At 31.7% G+C, this 22818-nt stretch overlaps 2 protein-coding genes across 4 annotated transcripts; both read right to left on the reverse strand.

The window, feature by feature from the left end:
• Window positions 1-1452: 1452 nt before the first annotated feature.
• Window positions 1453-4249, reverse strand: LOC137820338 (endoglucanase 16). Of its 2 annotated transcripts, none has more exons than XM_068624372.1 (9): window positions 3871-4249; window positions 3662-3815; window positions 3347-3559; window positions 3047-3247; window positions 2860-2937; window positions 2599-2748; window positions 2410-2518; window positions 2014-2177; window positions 1453-1903 (listed from the first exon to the last, which is right to left on the reverse strand). In XM_068624372.1, exons 3-9 carry the CDS (start codon window positions 3557-3559, stop codon window positions 1577-1579), a joined length of 1242 nt encoding a protein of 413 aa, XP_068480473.1. In that variant the 5' UTR covers window positions 3662-3815; window positions 3871-4249; the 3' UTR covers window positions 1453-1576. The 2 variants fall into 2 exon arrangements, with proteins under 2 accessions (XP_068480473.1, XP_068480474.1); XM_068624373.1 differs by having other exon boundaries at window positions 3662-3798; window positions 3937-4154.
• Window positions 4250-4883: 634 nt separating this feature from the next.
• On the reverse strand, window positions 4884-10322 carry LOC137820339 (guanine nucleotide-binding protein alpha-1 subunit-like). 2 transcript variants are annotated; one of them, XM_068624374.1, is made up of 14 exons: window positions 10041-10322; window positions 8746-8813; window positions 8581-8653; window positions 8362-8399; window positions 8187-8276; window positions 7965-8042; window positions 7650-7757; window positions 7444-7545; window positions 6901-6956; window positions 6102-6236; window positions 5805-5898; window positions 5625-5684; window positions 5475-5554; window positions 4884-5352 (listed from the first exon to the last, which is right to left on the reverse strand). In XM_068624374.1, the coding sequence occupies exons 2-14, from the start codon at window positions 8806-8808 to the stop codon at window positions 5175-5177; spliced, it is 1155 nt and encodes a 384-aa protein (XP_068480475.1). In that variant the 5' UTR covers window positions 8809-8813; window positions 10041-10322; the 3' UTR covers window positions 4884-5174. The 2 variants fall into 2 exon arrangements, with proteins under 2 accessions (XP_068480475.1, XP_068480476.1); XM_068624375.1 differs by lacking the exon at window positions 5625-5684.
• Between the last annotated feature and the right edge of the window lie 12496 nt (window positions 10323-22818).

Here is a 22818-nt window from a genome sequence, read left to right on the forward strand (position 1 = left end):
ATGTTAAAATTTGATTTTTCTAATAATACTCTCATAATAAATATATATATATATATATATATATATATATATATATATATATATATATATATATATATATATATAACGCTACTTGTTTTCCTTCCTCAGTTAATTAATGCCCAAATAGTCCAAAGCACACCCTTTATATCTGCGTCTCCCCTTTAATTTTCTCCATGGTTGTTATATTCTGCACCTTCATACTTTTAAGCTGCATCCCATAAAACTTAAAATTTCAAATCTATCCTTCTAATAGTAAATTGTTAGTTAGTTTTCATTTTTGCAGTTTCAGTTTTCTTTTGTACATTTTTTCATTTGCGGAATTTGAAATTTGGAAATACATTTTTTATTTTATAATTCAAAACATACATCCTAAAACACAATTTATATTTCATAATATATATTTCAAAATATAAAATTTTGATTGTAGAATATACATAACAAAATGAAATTTTTATTTTCATTTTGAAATATATAATTTAAAATACATCATTTATATTCTAAAATATATTTTTATTTTATTTTATATCATAAAAGTACGTTTTAGAATATAAAATAAAAAATAAATTATAAAAGTCTTTTTGTAGTATATAGTCCATAATGTATTTCTCAGACACAATTTTATCATTTCACCTCATATAAGGGTGCATGTTAGGAAAATATGAGGGTGGAGGATGTAACTCCCTTCCCATGCTCTAATAATACATAACATTAAATATTAAATGTTTTATATTTGTTTAAACAACTTAACAAATTAAAATTTGTAAAGATGATTAAGAGTACAGGCTTTCTCAAAAAGATGTTTTTCCCTTAAATATAGTCAAATTTTGTTTTTTCCTAAGCTCTCTTTTTTTTTTCTTATCTTTAGTTTTACTATATTTAAAAAAAATGTTCTTGTTATTTTGTTTTTAGTTAGGATCAAATATGCATATAATAGAAAGACTACAAGAAAATAACAAGGATCAACATAAAAAAAATATTGAAACTAAAAATTAAAATAAAAAAATATATAGTTATATGTTATATTCTTTAGACTTATGAAGAAAGAAAAATTGTAGAGTAGTTACTTAGCGTTAAACAAATCTTATTCTGTTATAAAAAAAAGAAGAATAAGACATAAGTGAAGAAAGTGTTCTTCCTCTATGGAATCTCAAATTTATCCTCCTCAATCTAAGAACAAAAAAAAAATGAGATTATAAGCATCTATTTTTTATCAAACACACTTATTTATTTTACTATAATTAACTAATCGGATTGAGCATTTGGAGACTTTGCCTTACAATTTATTTTCTTGAGAAAATCACACTAATTAAGGAAATTAGGAAAAAAGAGTTTGACTTAATTGTTAAAGCTAAGATGAGGAAAATGGTAAGATCATGGTTCATATGTTTCCTAATTCTTATTCATCATCTATTACTTACTGGTAGAAGGAGCAAGATAGAATAGAAGCTGATTAATTTGACATTGCTAAATTAAGAGAGTGACAAAGGTAAGTAATTACAAGTGTTATCCATATATGCGTAACAATCTATATACTAAATTTGGAAGAAGATGAAAATCAATACATAGATGCAAGCTTAGCTAGAACTCCAGCAGCGAGGGAATTGACGTAGGTGCATGGTTCAGTGTAGGGTGACTCCCAACGTTTGTCTTTGAACTTGTCACCGATGTCAGGTCCACCCACAATGGCACCAGTGAGTTCATGGATGTTAGGTTCATCTTTCTTAAACCATTTTACGAAGCTCATCCCACAATTCACTTCTTCTTCACCCTTTTTCAATGCCGGCACCGAAGCTCCTCTATGGTGAGCTTGTGTTGGTGGGTTTTTTCCAAATCCTACCATGTAAGATCTTCCTTCCGGGTTTTTCCCTAGAAGGTAATCCATCTATATACATATGCCAAATATTGCAATAAATCAATGTCTTGTCTATGTTAATTGTTGTTTTCAAATGCAATAATGAATCTTAAAATGGAGTGAGTGTGTGTTGTACTAACTTGTTTCTTAGCAAAAGCAAGGAGACGTGGAGCACCAAACGTTTTGTCCCCACAAACAACTTTGCCTTTATATTTGGCAAGCAAGTCACTATATACACTGAACAAGTAAGCTGCACTGGTTGCATACTGCGAGTTGGCTCCGTCTCTTAAATGAATATAGCCACCTGCAATATTAATACACCATGTTCATAAACAGGTACCAGATTACAATGAAAAGATAAACAAATTTTAGCTAAAATTAATCAGGAATTGTACTGGGTCAGATCATAGTTATAAACTGGTGTCTTTAGTGTCTTTGAATTTGCAGTTGTTGTGAAAGTAACATTTTTTTTTCTAATTTCTTCACTTTTAGCAGTGCAAGCAAACACACAAAGAAGGAAGAGAGTAAGTACTAACCAGGAGTCAATTTAACCTGGCTGTAGGGACTATCAGGAAGGACAGAGCATATGAAACTATCTGCTTGTTTTTTGAATCTCTCCAACTTCTGTTCACCTTCGAAAAATAACTGACAAACAACATCATGTGTTATAATTAGGACTAGCATTCATGAGAAAGGAAGAAGATAATGATGATAGGAAATTAAACCTGGCTAAGAAGGATTTGAGCTCCAGCATATTTAAGGTCCCAACTAAATTCTGCTACAGAAGCACTCTTGGATTCTTCTAATACGAACTTGATATACATTGAACTCTTCGTAGCCATGTATAGCCATGTTGCTGCCCACATCAATTCGTCCTGCGTTCAATTTGTAGTAATATTTAATTAAAACTTCATAATTCGGGAGAAGTTATCACACATTATAGAATATGGTGTCTTCTCCATAATTCAGAGAGAGAAACTAATTACATTGAAGCCGGAATAAGAGCAGTAGAAGGGACATTCTCCATCATAGGTTCCTTTGTTCGCTTTGGCCATATCGAAAAGCTACACCAAATGTTTGAGAGAGAAAATTAGGCTATAAGATTTGCTTGCATATGCACCCAGAAAGTTAATTAAGTAGACATTAATATTCCATGCATATACATGAACGTACCAATTTAGCTTTGTTGAGAAGATTACGGGAATATGGACGATCTGTGGTTCCAAAAACAATGGAAGAAGCTGCCATTGCAGCTGCAGTTTCTGCTGCAATTTCACTCCCGGCCGTGCCTTCACCAATCATCTTAACCATTCTCTTTATCTTCATACGTTCTGGTGAGATCCAACACTTGTGATCCTTATTTGGGTCCCCTACCTATGTTATAATAATAATATTACAATGTTATGTTTTGTTTTTAAGATAAAACAAATGAAGCGTGGTATTAGAAAGAAGGGAAACAAAAGAATGCACGACCTCTACGTATAATGTTTTGCTTCGAGAAGTAGCTTTGAGGAAATAATCAGTACCCCAACGAATGGCAGCGTGAAGATTATTCAACTCTTGTGCTGATTTAAACTCTGAATTGTAAGCAATAGCAGCCCATGCTAGCGTAGTAACGGTGAAAGCCATGGGGAGACCATATTTCACATTGTCCCCTGCATCATAGTATCCTCCAACAAGGTCCATCTGCATCCATGCATGCATGCAAGCATGTAAATTATTCATTTTTTCAAACTATATATAACAATTTATTGAGTTTTTGTATAAGAAAAAAAGATAGAAAGAGACGTTAACGAGTTTTCCATCATCGAGTGCTGAGTCTCCTCTCCAGGGCACCCTATTATTTTTGGGAAGTTTCCCTGAACGTTGTGCCTCAAGGAAGATAAGGGACTTGGTGAGAGCCTCCTTGTAATTCAAACCACCACCACCACCACCACCACCCCTACCACCACCACCACCACTACCACCACCACCACCACCGCCACCGCTACCACCACCACCCCTACCACCACCACCACCGCTACCACCACCACCCCTACCACCACCACCACCACCACCACCACTGACAACCATCATATTTCCTTCAAACAAAGTTAGCCATGCTAGAATGATGGCCAAATATACTTGTCTATTACCCATCAACCCAATATTTTGAATTTAGAATCTGGAAAGGGGTGAAAGAGAGAAGAGAGAGTGAGGTGTTTGTAAGAGGAAGAAGCAGATTAGAGAGTTTTATAGAGAAATGAAAAGAAGTGGTTGAGTTGATTGTTGGAAAGTTGTTTTAATCTGTCTACAAAAGGAACCAAGAAACTGTAATGTAACAGCTGCTTTCATATGGGTGTTTGTTTGTTTTGTTGTTCCTTGGAAAATGGAGTTGGTGTTGAGAGAATGGTTGCAAGAGAAAAAGAACCCAGAAGGCTTTGTTTAGGGATTTTCCATCCTCCATTTTGAAACTACTACTATTCTTAGCATGAGGTGGTAATGTGGATTGGTAAGTTGTTACCTCACAAACAAAGTGGAGAGTAAACCAAAGATAAAATTGGCCAATCAAGATGCACCGCTTATTCTCCCTCTTTCTTTTACCTTTTATCAACCAACCAAAAGAAAAACAAAACAATCTTCCTTTTTTTTCTGTAGCCAACGTTTCTTGGATCAACTTCAACTAATACATATTCCATCAACGTTAGATTCATATTTTATATATAATATTTTCCCTATTAACGAATCAAAATAATTATTACAAAAATCAATAGTTTTTAGAACATACCTAAATGTAGAACCACGAATTTGCATGTTGTTTCACTATTTTTGTCATTAATCCATATTACGTGAGAGTTTTTTCCTCCCATAAGGTACCCATAGGTTCTAGACAATAAAGTATAGCTGTTGCTTGACAAAATCAGCAAGCCTTGGTGCAAGTGTTCAAAAGATTACATGGACTAAGAACAGAAGGCTAGAAAGTAAACTAAAATTAACATGCATGCTGAAAATGCACATCAACACTCAGAAATAAAGGATATGAAATATTTCATTGGTGACTTTGAATCAATGAAAACATAATCACAGTGCATAATGTCATCTCTGAAAATTTGAGGGCAACTAATTTTGCTTTCTAAAGAGGGATGTGATGTGTGATTAAGTATTCAGAAAGGCTTTCCCAATTCACCCAGGATTTACTTGACATAAAATCAACAAATGGATTTTATATTGTTGTATACCTGACCTCTAATATACCCAAAATCAGAAGACCTTTTCAATGTAAAAAATATAACATATTCCTCTTAAACACACTCCTGCATGGTCATAATAAGCCAGCTTCAAAGAGATTCCTCCGTCTCAAAGTCTCGTCAACAAGCTTGAAAGTCTTCTTCACAAGCTTCTGATCAAGGGCAGTGGTCCGGTAGATCTTGAAGACACGATCTACGTGGTCAGGAGCAATGCTCTGGAAATACAATTCCTCAAACTTCTTCTTCACAAACCTGCAGACATAGTTTATCCAAGTAAGTCAATGGTTTAAGTTACATGAAAACTTCATCATCTACCACTTGAACTTGCCATCAGCAACACACTTCATTCCCTGAGGTATAAAGAATTTGCTTACTCGTACGCATGTTCAATCTCTTGCTTTCCTGTTGAAACTGGCTGGTATTCTTTGAACCACTCGCATACATTGAGCGGAACCTGCACAATGCAAGATATTAAACTGAAATGATAATATATGACAAAGACTACTCATCTGGATGGTTCTTACTTTCAGGATCTTCTTTTCAAATATGTCAAACTTGTTTAAAAATAACATGAAGGATGTTTTCTGTCCACAAAAGATAACACCGTCATTATTCACTAAGATAGATACAAATGTTAATTGTCATATAAAAGAAACTTTCTATGCAAATGTAGTTATTACAATTTGAAAAGGAAAAAAGAAAACCTCAAAACACGGTTGCTTCAGGACCCACTCAAAAAGTTCCTTAGTCTCCATCATTCTGTTCTTGTTTTCATCCTCATAAAGTGTTTGATCATACCTGGAAGTAAATTTAAAATCATACTTTTGTATCTGTGGATGTGCAGCTGGACTATGACTTTTTAATTTGGTGTGCAAAACATTCAAAACAGATATGCAGACAAGAAAATTGAGATTTATACACTTTTAGTAGTTCAAATAGTCTTTTATCACCATCATTATTATGAATCATGTTAAGATATGCAACCAAATGGCAGACCATACTCGCTAATTGCAGCACAGAATATTACAGCTGTAACTCCTTCGAAAAGATGAATCCACTTTCTCCTCTCATTTCTCTGGCCACCAACATCAAAGAGTCTATAGACTTCACCACTTCTCTTATTTTCTCCAACAGGACTGTCAAAATAGCAAAAAAATACTAAGAAGTTGGTCCACTCAGTAAATTATATTGAAGATGCAGATGAGGAACCACCTTCTACGTTGTTTGAATTTTTAATCACACAATTTGTATCTTCAAACAACACATAATGATTGAAAAAATGCAATTGATCAGAATAGATGTTGCAAACAGGAGCCTACTCTGCTTCAAGTAATACAGGTGGTTTTACATACCCAATCACACGACAAGGGTGACATAATTCGTTCCTCCTTCCAGATTAAGTGACAGATAATTTTCAATAACATATAAAAAAATACGTAAGCATGTGCAACAAATTTTAGGTCACTTTCAACTTTTAACTATTTAGATTTTAGAATATTTGGGAAGGTGGAGACGGTTAACACTTGACAGATATAGCAGATGAAAATACAACATAAGTAACAAAAATAATTACAGCAATCATATGAGGACAAAATAAGAATTAAAACAAGTAGTTGAATGTGAAAAATACATGATTCCCTTACAAAAAAAAAAAAAGACAAGGCCATAAGAACAAATGAGCTCTACACATTGCTACAACAAAATCTGTTTTGAACTGAAGAACAAAAGGACAAAGTGAGGAGAGTAATAGCCTTTCTGTATCATTTCAGTACAAAAATTATGTCAGTTCAGCATGTTCACCTGAATTGGATCTCGACAACGCCAGTTGTACGAACTCTTGCATACAAAACATCCTCCTGTAGTTGTCAAATCGAGTGAGAAATATTAAGAGAACCTTAAGTTTACCTTCAAAACTGAGGGCCACAAAATGAAAACTAAAGATACAGTAAACTTCTTACAACATATGCTGATTTGATGTTCTGAATTAGCATATAATATCAAAATTCACATCATAATGCATGACAATTCTAGACAATAAGCTGATACATGGATAGATAAAAGAAAAGAACAGCAAGGCCATCCAAGATAGAAATACAAACCACTCAAAAATAAGGATAAAACCACTTAGTAAATAGCAACTAATATTTCAAAATTTAGTTTGATGATTGGTAACAAAATGGAAGTGTGGCAGATGGCAACCTATGCATGTAGGAAATAATTTATACAAATAGAAAATCCAAAATACAAAGCTCTCCAAGAAGAATTTAGGTTTATAATATACAGAAATTTGTAGTTGGCTTTTGTATCCTTGTCAGAACAAAATAATGGTAGATTTTTGGATACCTTTGTCGGAACATAATTTGCATCAGACAGCCTCTCCAAATTTTCCATGAAATAATGAGTACAATCTGGAACTTGGAGTTCATTAGCACGGGCATATGTTTCCTACAGCAAGCAGAACATATGGGACAGACATTCTACGTAACTAATATGTGTAGGGATTAAGGTTAAAGCAATCAAATGGTATCAAAAGGGTGCGAAGTGGACACCTGAATTGCAGCATCCTCCCACAGAGTCTCTATTTCCTGCGCAAGCTCCTTGGTAAGACGCGGGTAATCTAGCCTTCCTCCTATTTCTGAGAGCTTTTCACCAATGTCCTGCCACAAAAATTAGACTCTACTTGAATTAAGAAGCCTATGGCATATAGCTTTGTTAGAGCAACAGATCCCTCCAGAAGAAAGAAAACTCAATACAATTGATCCTTTAAAAAAAAAACTTAGAGACAAATGTAGCAGAAGATAAACTACTCAACTGTTATTAAACAACCATATTGGGGAATAAAAGAGGTGGAAATAGTGAACTACCTGGTTTTCATTAGATATCACGTACTTTGAAGGATCAGCATCATTCTGCGCCAACTCTTTTGACCCATCATGCAGTACCTATTGAAACACATAAAGTACAAACTAAGGATGGCAGTTTTCTAAGCTATCTCTACTGAACTCAACTCATAAAACATTGTGGACACTTTAACTCTGTATTTTTAAGAGAAAAATAATCAACACACCCTTTCAAGTATTGCGTACTTTTATTGTCTGATACACATTAGCATGAATGACTGGTATGTAGCTTTTTAGCTCGGCATCGTCAAAGCCAGTTTGAAACAAAAGTTTTATCTGCGTATTATAAACAAATAAGCAAATATCAATAATCTAACCATCATATACTAACATAAGCAGTTCTGAAGATGCAATTTCATGCCTGCTTAAAGATTGTAGACTTCCCAGACTCTCCAGCACCTAAACAGCAGAGATATTGGCACTTGACACGGGTAAGTGCAGAAAATAACAAAAGAAGACAAGCTACTAAGACATTACAGTACATATGATTCCTTCAGACTCTGGGGAGTTCAATCATGTTATACGTTAATGCTAAATTCCAAATATTCCTACAGAGGAAAGCCACCCTACTAAAACACACCTAAAAGTAGAAGTTTCTGAATATGCTTTTCCGCCGTTGTTTCTAACTCGATTCTTCTTTCAATTTCGGCATCCTGCAAATGCATGCCACGTTCCTCAAATAAAAGCCTATTTAACAGTATTATTTGTAATTTAACAAGTACCAAATTTATCAAGGACAAAAGACCTGAGCATTTTCTTCAGCATCAGCATCACGAAAACGTCGCCTTTTGCTGCAGACTAAGCCCATATTTTCTGTAACCAAGAAGATGCACTATTCAAGCTCCGCCAGAAATCACTATTTCAATGCCCTCATTTAACACAATCATACATTATGCAGAATTTTTTGGACTTATGGAAGTAGCTTATTATGAGCTTCCCATAAACACTATTCAACTTATTTTAATAACCTTGCTTTTCATGGTTAAACTCAACAACGTAAACTCTTTTTAACTAATTACACTGCGATTCACACTCAAGTTTATAAGCAAGTGCTCATTAGACAAGGGCTTATTGAATGATTACTGATTAAGGTGTTTACTCAAACACTATGGACTTGAGTTCAAACAACAAGAGGACTTAAACAGAGCAAACTAACTCCATAATCTAATACTTCATGCAACTTAAAATAATATATATGCAAATAAAAGATTCTCAATCCACAGAATAAGACACCTGAATAAATCAAAAAGACTCAAGGGCACAGCTGGATAGCAGGAGTAGGCTGAAACAAACACTGAATAATCGCTTTAACCAGAATAGTTTCCGGCCCACACATCAGATCTGAAGTTAATGATTATCCTGAGCAAGTTATTCGGCCAAAATGCTAGATTCAACAAACATTGGAATATTCTACTCCTCGCATATGGGAAGTGATGTTATGGGGTGATCACCAACAACTTGGATTTTTTTATTAATTTTATTTTTTAAGTGAAAATAATTTTGTTACATACCCATAACAAGAATTTTATCAAATGGATAAACCCCATCACCAGATACATAAAGTGAAGTTAAGATGCCCGTGACTATTAAGAAGAACTGCAATTTCGGGCGTTGAGCCGAATCAATTAATAATCAAGTTATCAATTCTTGTATATGGGCAAGAATGATCCTTTTTCTAATTTATTTTCCAGCTAATTATTTCTTGGTTCGAATGCTGATACCCTCCGCACGAAGAACGAAAGTTTAGCAGTAGAAGTACCATGAAAAGGCAAGAGCAGCATGCAAGGTACAACCACCCCATCATCAAAGTTTTCACCAGAAAGAGAATATAGTCGAAGATGGTACAAAAAATCAACTGTTAAAAAACTATTCAAAGAAATGGAGAAAAAGGGAGAATCTTTTCGCATCTCGATCTGCATATGCAACATCAACACAGAGATCCCCTGAGCCAAACCCACCCCCCATATACAATCAACAACAAAAAAGAAGGATCTTGGGAGGGAGAGAGATTGGGAATGCAACAGAAGAAAGAGTTGTTACCCGAAAAGAAGCAAAACTAGAGATGTGGAGGTGGAATATGCCCCTTGATTTGGCGGATACGTTAAGAATGAAGTGTGAAGTGTGAAGCGAAACTAGAAAGCAACAAGCTCAGTCTGTGTTCTTCTCTGTGTAGGAAGTTCTATATATATATATATATAGTATAGAATTCAAGTTGTATACAAGTACTAGTATAGTAACACAACAATAGCAATTGTGTTTAGTTCAGCGTGATGATAATAATGACCATAAAGTGTGGATTATAATATTAACATAATGGGATTTGGAGGAGTGTGCTTATGTGAATGAATTATAAAAATAAAAATGATGAGAACGGTGAAAGAGGGAAAGAAAATAGAGATTAATTAATTAGTTGAAAATGAAAACAAAAGAGCGCCGAAAGCTGTGTGAGGGTTCTTGGTTGTTCCTGCACCCTTTGGTCGGGTCAAAGTTTAGTTTAGAAAAGACACAAGAAGGCAGCAACAGGCACAGCTATGGCACTTTTTTTATGTCTTCTTGGGAAAATACACACACTCTCACTCACCCTCTTTCTCTCTCCGCCTCCCACTCTCAACTCCAACAAAATCTTGACGCAGACCAACTAGCATCACTCTACATTATTTCTATCACCAAAAATATTCACCATTGACAACAAAAAAGTATAGTTTTTTTTTACTCTATGTGAAAACAATCCATTAAAAAGATATAGTTTTTAGCTGTTCAATGAACAAAATGATATTATATTTAAATGTGGAATGAAAGAGGGTTGAGATGATGAGATGGTATGGTACTTATCCATTAGATTCCAAGTGTGAAAGTGCAAGAGGGGTGACAGAGTAGTTTGACTGAAGGGAATGGAATTTGATTTGATAGTGTGGTGAGTTGAGAAAGGAAAAGGAGAGAGAGAAGAGAATTGTGATTCCATTCCATGTCTGTTGGCGGTCAAAGGAGACAAGAAAGGACACATCTGCATATGTATCTGTATCAGTATCTGTATCTATGTGTGTCTGGTTTTGATGTTATTATTGTATTCTTTTTTGCCACTTCTAACTTCACTTTCTCACTCTCCCTCCCTCTTTCAACCTCTCCTTTCCTTCTTACACCTTCATTACTCAAACATATGTATTTTAATACATACAAATTCTAGATAAATACATCACTTTTTTTAAATAGTATATAAATGTTGAATTATCTATCCAGTCTCATTTACACTTATATTTTTTCATCTAAAATTTATTTAATATTTTTTTCAATGATACATTAAATAGTTTGTGCGAAATGAAACATAATTAATGACGAAAAATGCACAATTCAGTAATTTTGGGACAAGTTCTTTATGTGTGTCATGGTGTTTGATAATATGAACATTTTTTTATTCCTTGCTCTCTTATATACATATCAGTCCTTATTCAACTTGATATTTTTATAATTATGTCTTGTATTTAACATGATTACATCATCAATAATAATAAATATAAATACTAATTTATGTTTATAGATTTAACTTTTATGTTGTTGTAAAGTTTAATTTTTTATCTTTTTTATTCTTAAAAAAATAATTTTTAAATTATACATTTTAAATTTATTACTTTTTTATTTTTATTTTGTAAAAACTTATTTCTTTATTCATTAATTGTATTTCTAACTATTTTAAACATTAAAAATATTTATTTTTTAATACATTCAAAATTAAAATTATCAAAAAATAATAATTTATTATTATTTTTTTAAATAGTGCTAGATAGGGAAATAAAAAAAATAAAATGATGTTAGTTAGGGAAATAAAAACAAAATGGTGTTATATAGAGAAATAAAAACAAAATGTGCTAGATGAGGAAATAAAAGTGTAAATGGTGTAGATAGAGAATTTACCTTTTTTTTAATGATTTAAAAAATAAGTTTTTAAAATGCAAAAATAAAACTATTTATTCATATGTAATGAATTGAAAAAAATACTTTAAAAAGGCAAAAGATTGGGACAATCTGTTTTTTTTTTCACTTTCTTGGCAATTTAGGACAAAAATTTTCTTTTCCCGTAGTCAGACTTGGAAACATTCTTCTTTTCTAGTTTAAAAAATGTGAAATTTATAGTATTTTATTTTTTAAACTTTTTTTATATACTGTATTCTTTTGGTAATATTTTTTTTTCTTAATGTGCTATATATTGTCATTAATTAATTACACTGCTTTTGTTTTCATTGATTAGGAAAGAAACTAATTGAGAAATAGACTATAATTAATAACTGTCTATAGTTTTGTTAGAAAAAAAAATGAGAGAAAATAGATAGAGAAGGAAATGCCAAGTTCAGTGTTGCAATTGCAAACAATGAGTAACAGTGTAGCTTAGCTTTTACATTGCATGGGGTATTCACGTTAATAAATATATATATATATATATATATATAATCAGTACTTTAATCCTAATATTATACTATTTTATTATTCCAATTCCAAGAAAAAAAAAACACACTTGATCATAAAGATTCAGAAAATTCCAACTACCCCCGTTAATAATTGTAATAATTGGTTTTTGATTACAAGTACCTTTTTATTATAGTAAAAAGAGGTGAATATATATTTATATATATATATATATATAAACATAATCAATTCAAATTATGTTAATCGTCTTTTTTTCTCTTATTAATAATGAGAAGACATTTGTAAAATTATGTCATTTTTAACTGATTAATTTAATGGTGTTTGAAGTCTTCGATTTTCTTCAACATTTTTTCATCTATGGTATGCTTCTAAAAACATTTCGACTAACAAATCAGTATTTTAGAATTATAATAATAAATTAGTAATAATATTTATGTTAAATATATCTTAAAGTAGTTGTTTATTTATATTATTTTTAATGGTTTTTTTTATGTGAGATTTTGGGATGACCTTATTTTTAATTTTGGTTTAGTTATTATTTAAGTATGGTGATTAGTGTTGGATATTTAATATTGTTTGATTACTTATGTAAATATCATATATGTTTATTTAGGTTGAGATGACATCAATTTTTTGGTATTTCTTGCCTTTATTTAGTATTTATCGACTTTGTTTAGTATTTTTTTTATTTTGTCTGGTGCTTATAATTTTTGTCTCATATTTATTAATTTTGTCTAATACTTCTTACTAAAATTATTTTACATCTTGGTTTGAGTTCATCTTATGCATTAGTCTAAATTATGCTTTTATCGATCCTTATAATATTCTTCTTTCTTTTGTCATTTTTTCTTCTTCTTTGTTTTTTTTAAAATTTCAACTTTACATGCTTGCTATTTGCACTTGACCTCAAACTCTTTTCTCCCATTTTTTATTTCATCTCCCAAATCTCTCACATTCAGATCATACCATCTATGGTAATATAGTATAAGACATTTCTCCTCAATTTTGGATATTTATATAAAATAAGATTATTTTATTTCGTAATCTCTTTATTTTTTATAATTCGATTTTAATTGTAAATAGTTATTTTTTTATGTTGTTGGTAAAGAATTTTGATTATCTTAACTATTTTTTTTAAAAAAATTGATTATCTTTAGCGATAAATCTGTAACGTAGTTATATTTTGTAAGTTTTCGACTATTTAATATTTTTGTTTGAAACCCATTTAAATTTCATGTAAGAAGTGTTATTTTGAATTGTTAAAATACTTAGTATGTCATGAAATTGTGTATTGTTATGATGATGTTTGTTATGTTGAAGAAAATTTTAAACTAAAGATTAAAAATTGTTAGGTGTAATTGTCTGTGAGTATTGGGTAGTCACTTGGTTTGGAAATAGATTAGAGGTAAGTTCAAAGGCTTGGTAGAATTGTTTGATTTTGTTAACATATTTTAAGTATTGATGATTCAATTTAAATTGTGCAATACAATACTATGTTTTCATATGAGAGATTCAAATTAAGAAATATTAGTTATTAATACTAAGTAATTTCTTATATGATTTGTTAAGTTTAGGAATTAGGTTTAGTAAGGGACAACAGTTTTAGGATAATTATTCAGAATTATAAATTCTACATAATTTATCTAATTGATGGAATTTTACCAAGTATATCACCCTAATACACAACTATCTCTCTTCTTAACTAACTCGCTCTCAACAAATTTGTTAAATTTATTTAATAATTTCATTAAAATTATTTAGAAAAAAATTAAAATATTGTTCGATGATGAATCTTATTGTTCTTAATGAAAGTATTTGTATTTGATTTATATATCCATGTTTATCATATTTTTCTAATAATAATTTTAGTGTAAGTGATTATGAATACACATTAATTATTATTCTCAAACGGGGTTGGAATCAAGAGAATAATTTGACGTATTCCTTCATACGGTTGGCACTTCACTCTTTCTTATTGGCTGAACTTCCACTTGTTCTTCTACTCCTCCTCCTCCCCGCTAACTCCAGACTCGGATGGTACTGGTAAAAGATACTCCGACGTTTAAGTCAAATTTCAGCACTCGACATTCAGTTTTTAGTATTAGATTATTAAGCAATAGAGCTGTTAGTTTGTTAACAGAGCTGTTAGTTTGTTTTAGTGGGTCTTTCTCTCTTGTATATATTAGGTTTTATCTCCTCTTTGTAAATACTTTTTTCAATAATAATCTTCTTAAATCTTCTCTGTATGACCACTCATTCTCTTATCCTTACATGGTATCAAGAGCATTGATTTTTTTTTCCTCTACCCCTCTTTTTCTTCCTCTGTTTTTGTCCTCATCACCATGTCCGTAACATCTCCTTCCGCTGCCTCTTCTCAAACCACCATGTCTCCTTCTTCTTCTTCCTCCACACAATTGCATACCTTTCCGGTTCCTCTCTTCTTAAAACTCGACGATGATAACTATCTCATATGGAAACAACAAATTCTTGCTCATGTAAGTGGTCTTCAGCTTTTTCATTTTCTTGACGGATTTGCTCCTCCTCCACCGCGTTTTCTCACCACCGACGATGCTACCGCCAAAAAGGTTAATCCCGCGTTTCTGGTTCATCAACAACAAGACCATCTTCTGGTTGCGTGGCTTCTTGGCTCCATGACCACACTGATCTTGACCAAAATGGCAGGGTTATGCTCCGCATCAGAAATTTGGGGGAAATTACAGGTTTATTATGCATCTCAGACCCGTGCTAAAATTGTCAAATTAAAGACGCAATTGAAGGCTCCCTAGCGTGACCGATCCATCTCTACATATCTTCTTGACATCAAGAAGATTGTAGATACCCTTGCTGCTACTGGCTCCTCTCTCACTAATGAAGAACATCTTGAAGCCATTTTTTACGGTTTATCCGAGGAGTATGAATCCTTCATCACCGCGGTCACTTCTCGTCTTGATCCCTACACGGTGGAAGATATTGAAGCTTTGTTGATGGCTCATGAAGAACGCCTTGAACGGTATAAAACTCAAGATCACATTTTGCCTCAAGCTCATCTTGCGACTACTCGGTCTTCATCCAACCCTATTTCTAGACCCATGAATGGGTTCCATTTTTCTCAGAATCGTGGTTCACGTCCACCGTTCAGACACAACAACAATAAACGTTTTAATGGCCCTCGTCCTCCTCTCAAGAATTCTTGGACGGCTACTTCCGTGCCCAATTCGTCTTCCTCTGCTCGCATTCAGTGCCAACTATGTCAGAAGTTTGGCCATACGGCTCTGGAGTGTTGGCATCGGTTTGACACTAATCTTTCTTCCCATATTAGTGCTAATTCTTCTCAATTTTATTCTTCAGATAATGACTCTGGTGAGCCATCTTTGTTGGGTACTCCCCCTACCCTTAATGACCCTCTTTGGTACCCGGACAGTGGTGCTACACATCATATAACCCATTACAGTAATATTTTCTCTTCCAAAACTCCTTACACTGGATCTGAAATGGTTCAACTGGGTAATGGCACAGGTATGCATATAAATCACATTGGCTCTGCAAAATTTACTAATCCTACCACTATGACCACATTACGCTTACATAATTTGCTGCATGTACCTTCTATAAATAAGAATCTCATGAGTGTCTCTCAATTTGCAAAAGATAATAATGTCTATTTTGAGTTTTATCCTAACCACTGTTTTGTTAAAAATCAGGACACTAAGGAAATAATCCTCCAAGGAAAAGTTAAAGATGGCTTATATGTGTTTCCCACAATGCAATGTTCTCTCAAACCCTCTGTTTCCAGTACCACTTTCAATCCTGCATCTTCTACTTTTCAGTTGTGGCACTCTATGCTAGGACATGCTTCCTCTAGAATTGTTCATAATGTGATGAAACTATGTAATGTTACTGGCCACAAACGTGATTTCTTTTGTCAAACATGTGCTATAGCTAAATCTCATCAGCTTCCTTTTACTGATTCTCTTACTGTTTACACTATACCGCTTCAATTGGTTTTTATTGACATTTGGGAACCTTCTCCTATTTCCTCTTCTAATGGATCCAAATATTATATTGCCTTTCTTAATGCTTTTTCACGTTATACATGGCTTTATCTTTTGCACTCTGATGAGCATATATTTATTCACACTCAATAGCCTTAATCATAGATTATTGGACTATAATAATAAATAAATTCATTGTTTTAATTGATATTCTTATAATTGGGTTTATTTGGGCCTTATATATTATTATTGTTAATTTTGTGTTTTTAGGGTAAATGATCTGAAGCATCTACCCTTGTGAATGGGCCAAATATGCAAAAGTCCAGGTTGCTTCTTTGAATCAAAACAGAAAACAAATTCTGAGGAGAAGAAAGAGAAAATAAAAGCTACAAGATTCCAGAAACAGAATTGGAAGCAAATCTTCTGCAAAATAAAAAGAATTATGGAAAGTGGAAACTGTTTACAAAATCTAAACTGCAATATTTTCCCAAGATCCTTGGAGCAGAAAAACCTATAAAAGGACACAAGCATCAAGGAGAAAGGAGAGAGTTTCATAGGGTTTTCTTAGTTTCTTTTCTTATTTGTAATTCTTTTGCCTCCGCATGGAAAGCTAAACCTTTTGGTTGATTCCTTTGTGATTCCCCATTGAGTTCTGAGGTTTTGATCAATAAAAGTTTCTATTTTTAATTCTCTATAGCAGTTGTTTTTATTGTCTAATCTCCTAGAAAACTAGTTTTTGTGAGAGGTTGTACTTGAACGCATGATTGAGAGTCTTCCTTATCTTAAACTTTGGTTTCTTAGTTAGTTCGTATTGTTCTAATTAATTTCTTGGGCGCATGATTCAAGAGAGAGGAGATAAGCATTCCCATGGAGTATACGCATGGAACAAAGTGGGTATTGATTAAACCGGTAGATGCATGCTTTACTGGTGAGCTTCAGTTGAATTAGGTTTGGCGCATGTTCAATCTAGTTTATCTCTGCTGAGGATTGAGAAAAGAACAATCTTTAGAGAGCCTGTGAAGAATTCATTGGTGGAAGAACTTGGGAGTCAATCTGCATTCTTTATTGATTCAAATCATCATTTATATTTTCTTGCTAAGCGATCACAACCCCTATTTCTTTACCATTATTGCTAATTTTCATTGTTTGCAGATAGGTTTTGAATTCTATTCACTGAAATTACTATTGGATTCGTTGGGAGACGACTTGGGGTCATTTGACCACAACTATATTATCATCTCTCTAGTGTTAGACAAGTCTACGCTAGAATCATATTAATTTGACAGCAAAACGACAGCTATCAAATTTGGCGCCGTTGCCGGGGATTCCAATTTGATTTTGGTTATCAGGTTTTTCTTCTTATCTGTATAATTTTTTTTTAATTTTTTTTTCCTTCCTAATTTTTTTTTTTTGCATATTTAAATTTTGTTTTCTTCTTATTAGTTTTTATTTATTTAGTATACCCTAAAAAACAAAACAAAAATTAAAACTAAAAAATCTAATATTCAACTCTTTTTTTTTCTTTTTTTTTATAAACGAAAAAAATAAAAAATAAAAACGAAAAATAAAAAATTAAAAAAATATAATATTCAGAACATCTTTTTTTTATTTTTTTTATTTATTTTATCTCTTCTGCTGTTCACATTATTAACAATTTACCTACACCTGTTTTACTCAATAAAAGCCCTTATGAAACGCTGTTTTTACATAAACCAGATTACACTTTTTTAAAGGTTTTTGGTTGTGCTTGCTATCCGCTTTTAAGACCATATAATCAACATAAGTTTGATTTTCGCTCTTCTTTGTGTTTGTTCTTAGGTTATAGTACTCGTAACAAAGGCTATATTTGTTTACAACCTTCTGGAAAACTTATTTTATCTCGTCATGTGCTTTTTAATGAGTACTTGTTTCCTTATTCTTTATCTGATAATCCGTTTCTTCCTCCTATTTCTCCTCCTGCTTCTTCTCCTCATGTTTCCTTCACTAATCCTTTAACTGTTGTTTCCCTTTCTCCTTCTGTAACTGACATTTCATCTGTTGCTCATGATAATGTTACTAGTACTACTTTTGATAATCTTTCTGCTAGTACTTCACCTGTTTCTGCTAGTTCTTCACCTTTTTCTGCAGGCACTGTCCCTTCTTCATTTGCACCACCTCCTACTAGTACTAATATGCATCCGATGACAACTCGTGCTAAGGTTGGCATCTACAAACCCAAAGTTCTTTCCACCTCAACTACTCAATCGGATCTAGAACCAACCACATACAAACAAGCAATGCAACAACCTCCATGGTTACATGCCATGAAAGTAGAGTATGCAGCCCTTCTTGACAACAAAACCTGGACGCTTACTCCCTTACCTGCTGAAGCAAATCTTATTGGTTGTAAGTGGGTTTTTAAACGTAAGTTTAATGCTGATGGTACCCTACAAAGGCATAAAGCAAGACTGGTTGCCAAGGGTTTTCATCAAACTGAAGGTTTTGATTTCACTGAAACATTCAGTCCTGTTGTCAAGCCAACTACTATAAGAGTTGTTCTCACTATGGCTTTGTCTGCACGCTGGCCTATACATCAACTTGATATAAACAATGCTTTCTTGAATGGAGATCTTGCTGAAGATGTCTACATGCAACAACCTGACTCCACTCTTGTTTGCAAGCTTCATAAGGCGATTTATGGCTTAAAACAAGCCCCACAGTCTTGGTTTCTTAAACTCTCACACACTCTTATTAGTTTGGGTTTTCATTCCTCTAAAAGTGATTCTTCTCTTTTTCTTCGTTTTACACCTAATGAAACTCTCATTATTCTTATTTATGTTGATGATATCATAGTTACTGGCACCTCATCTAATTTAATTGACTGTTTCATTGCACAGTTAAGTGACAACTTTGCTTTGAAAGATCTAGGCAAACTTCACTATTTTCTGGGTATTGAGGTAGCTTGGCTTGCTGATGGATCTCCCCATTTGTCTCAAACAAAATACATACGAGATCTTCTCCAACGTGCTGCAATGCTGGACGCCAAGCTCTTCAGTATATCACTCTAACTCGTCCTGAACTTTCTTTTTCAGTTAACAAAGTCTGTCAATTTATGCACTCTCCTCGCCTCCACCTTCGGAAAGTTGTCAAGAGGATTCTTCGCTATCTTGCGGGCACCTTACATCATGGTCTTCTCCTTCATCCCATCACTGACTTCTCCATCATCGCCTTTAGTGACTCTGATTGGGGCTCTGATCTCGATGACAGGAAGTCAACATCAGGTTACTGTATTTATATTGGTCGCAATCTGGTTTCGTGGTTGTCTCGAAAACAAAAGGTTGTCTCTAGAAGTAGCACTGAAGCAGAATACAGAAGTGTTGCAGCTGCTCTTGCTGATATCACTTGGCTTCAGTCCTTATTCACTGAGCTTCGCCTTCCAGATTCCACACCACAGATATATTGTGACAATGCTGGAGCTGTTCTCCTTGCCTCTAATCCAGTTCTCCATTCTAAAACGAAGCATTTTGAGCTTGATCTCTTTTTTGTGCGTGATCGTGTTCAACAACAACGCCTCTCTGTTGTTCATCTTCCTTCTCAATATCAGATTGCTGATTTGCTGACAAAACCAGTATCTGGTGCTATGTTTCTGAAATTCAGAAATAAACTCATGGTTGAACCTATTTCCACCATAAGTTTAAGGGGGGATATTAAGCAATAAAGCTGTTAGTTTGTTTTAGTGGGTCTTTCTCTCTTGTATATATTAGGTTTTATCTCCTCTTTGTAAATACTTTTTTCAATAATAATCTTCTTAAATCTTCTCTGTATGAACACTCATTCTCTTATCCTTACATGATTATGTACCTAGTTCATTGAGATTTGTGTTAATTTATACTATTATTGTGGGTCCGTTGTGGTTAGTGGGCCTAATATAAGAAGATTAATAAGCGTTAAGTCATTAATTAACCTCGCTATTAATCATGTCAGTCGATATAGATAGGATGTCGAGTCAAGATCATAGTCATACTGACCGTATCAGTTATTTGTGATATTTAATATTAATAATATACCATTTATAAATATTAATAATATATGTGATAGTTATTATTGAAGTGATGAATTTGTTTTGATTCAAATACTCGTTATTTGTGTTTGGAATAATATCATCATATATTACATATAGCATATTTATACAAATTTTTAATTTTTTAATTTTGAATATATTTAATATATGAATTGAAAATTATACAAATTTAAGGAAATAATTAAAAATTAACTTATATTTTGTTAATTCCATCCTTGAATAGATTATACTTCGCAAATATTTAATTATTAGAAATTTAAATAAAAATATATCTTTCTATTGGTATATATAATAGCTTTTTTTACTCCAACTTTAGAATGTAATTATTTATTAATAAGTTATCAACTATATTGTTTATACAATAAATTACTACAATATACTTTATAATAATTTTTTTTATCTCTTTATATCACATCAATCATCTTATCTCATATCTTATCTTATATATCTTTTACCAACATTAATCTTATCTTCTATACTTTAGCTTTTCTTCTAAGTCTCTTTATTCCATAGTTTATTTTTATTTCTTTTGCAACAATAATTTCTTAAAAAAAACCTACCGTAAATTATTATATTTTATATTGTGCAAAGTGATCTCTCTCCTAACTTAATAATATAACAAAAGGTGATGATATTTTTCCATTTACTTCACTTTACATCCACAATAAAATATTAATATTTGTAATAAAAAAAAGTCCTTAATAAAAATATAGATAAAATTAAAAATGTTAAAATAATTTCCAAAATTAAAAAATTAAAAATTATTAAAATATTAATATTTAGTAGGGTGTATTGTGAAGCAATGAATGTCAAAAAATCATTTTCCTATAACACATAATGATATTGTATCGGTCCACTAAACATGGTTATACTAGTTTAATAGTTCAATAATGTAAGGTATAATTACTTTAACCTCTCTTAAAATATAATTATTTTTTAACAGCTTAAAATAAAATATCACTGATACTGGTGTAAAATGTTCAAAATTAATTATCCATATAAGGGCATAATTTTACTATTGTGAAAATATTCGAACTTAGGTATTCTTTGAATTCATTTAGTTACAAATCAGTTGCATTAAAATCCAGTGATGGAATATTTTAATTTTCATATTATCTGTTTTGTATTTAACTCCATTTAAATTAGTACCCTCAAATACCAAGTATTACGTGAATAATTCATTTTAGAATGTGTTAAATTAGTTCATAATTAATTTATTGTGTTTTTTCTTCTTGCAAATATACGCGGTCTTATTACACTAGATAACAAAAAATAACTAATATATTTATAATTAAAATAATGAATGTATATATTTCAAGTGAGAAAATGAGATTCATTTTTCTCACCTTTAAGCCATGTGTATGTATATGCTAAGAGTGAAAAAATATTAAGGTTAAATATTTTTTTAATATTTTTAGTCATATATTTTAGATGAAATTAGATTTTATTCTCAAAATTTAATTATTATTTTTTATTTTAGAAAATTTTGAAAAAGATCATTGTAAATATGTGACATTACCTTATTTGTCACTTGACGAAATGAGTTTCACATCAAGGAAGAGTCTAATTTTGATTATTTATCCATGTTAATCAGGAGAAGATCTGATTTTGACTTTTTGTCCACTTCAGCATCAAAGTTTAACAACTCAAAACCTATTTAATTATATTTTTATGCTTAAATAAAATGTTTTTTTTATATAAAAAGCATTTCAAATATTTAAAGAATATGTTATAAGTAATAAGTTTGTTTATATTTAACTCTAATTATTTTGTTTATATTATTAAAATTATATTTTTGTTTATATTTAAAATATTATAATAAATATTTTATATAAACTAATTTATATTTCTTCTAAAAGCTCCTGTGGTAAAATCTTTTTAGAATATAAAGATTTGTTTCATTTAGTGAATTCCGAAATTTGAAGAAAATAAAATTTAGACTGAGAAAAAAAATTATCCATAATAAGTTTTGACAAAGTACATGTTTTTTAAATTCATAAGTGTTTTATACTTTCAAATTGATAAATTTAGTTTAAATATACACAAAAATATTAATTATAATATATTTTTAATTTTTTTATATAAAAAGTTATTTTATTTGAAAAAAATAGTTAAATATATTTTTATTTACTCTCGTGTTTACCATGATTTTTTTAAAACTTTTCAAAGTACAAGTAAATAATTAGTTTACAATTTGAAATACAATTAGTTTCACTTAAAAAATATAAAGACTAAAAATATATTTAATTAAAAATATTATTTTAATGTCTTTTGTCGCGTTTTATTGTATGGACAATAATTTTGTTCACAAATAAGTCCCATTAAAAATACTTTTAATTTGTAAAAA

The sequence above is a fragment of the Phaseolus vulgaris genome, chromosome 9 (assembly GCF_000499845.2).
Source record: "Phaseolus vulgaris cultivar G19833 chromosome 9, P. vulgaris v2.0, whole genome shotgun sequence".
In the NCBI taxonomy this organism is placed as follows: domain Eukaryota; kingdom Viridiplantae; phylum Streptophyta; class Magnoliopsida; order Fabales; family Fabaceae; genus Phaseolus; species Phaseolus vulgaris.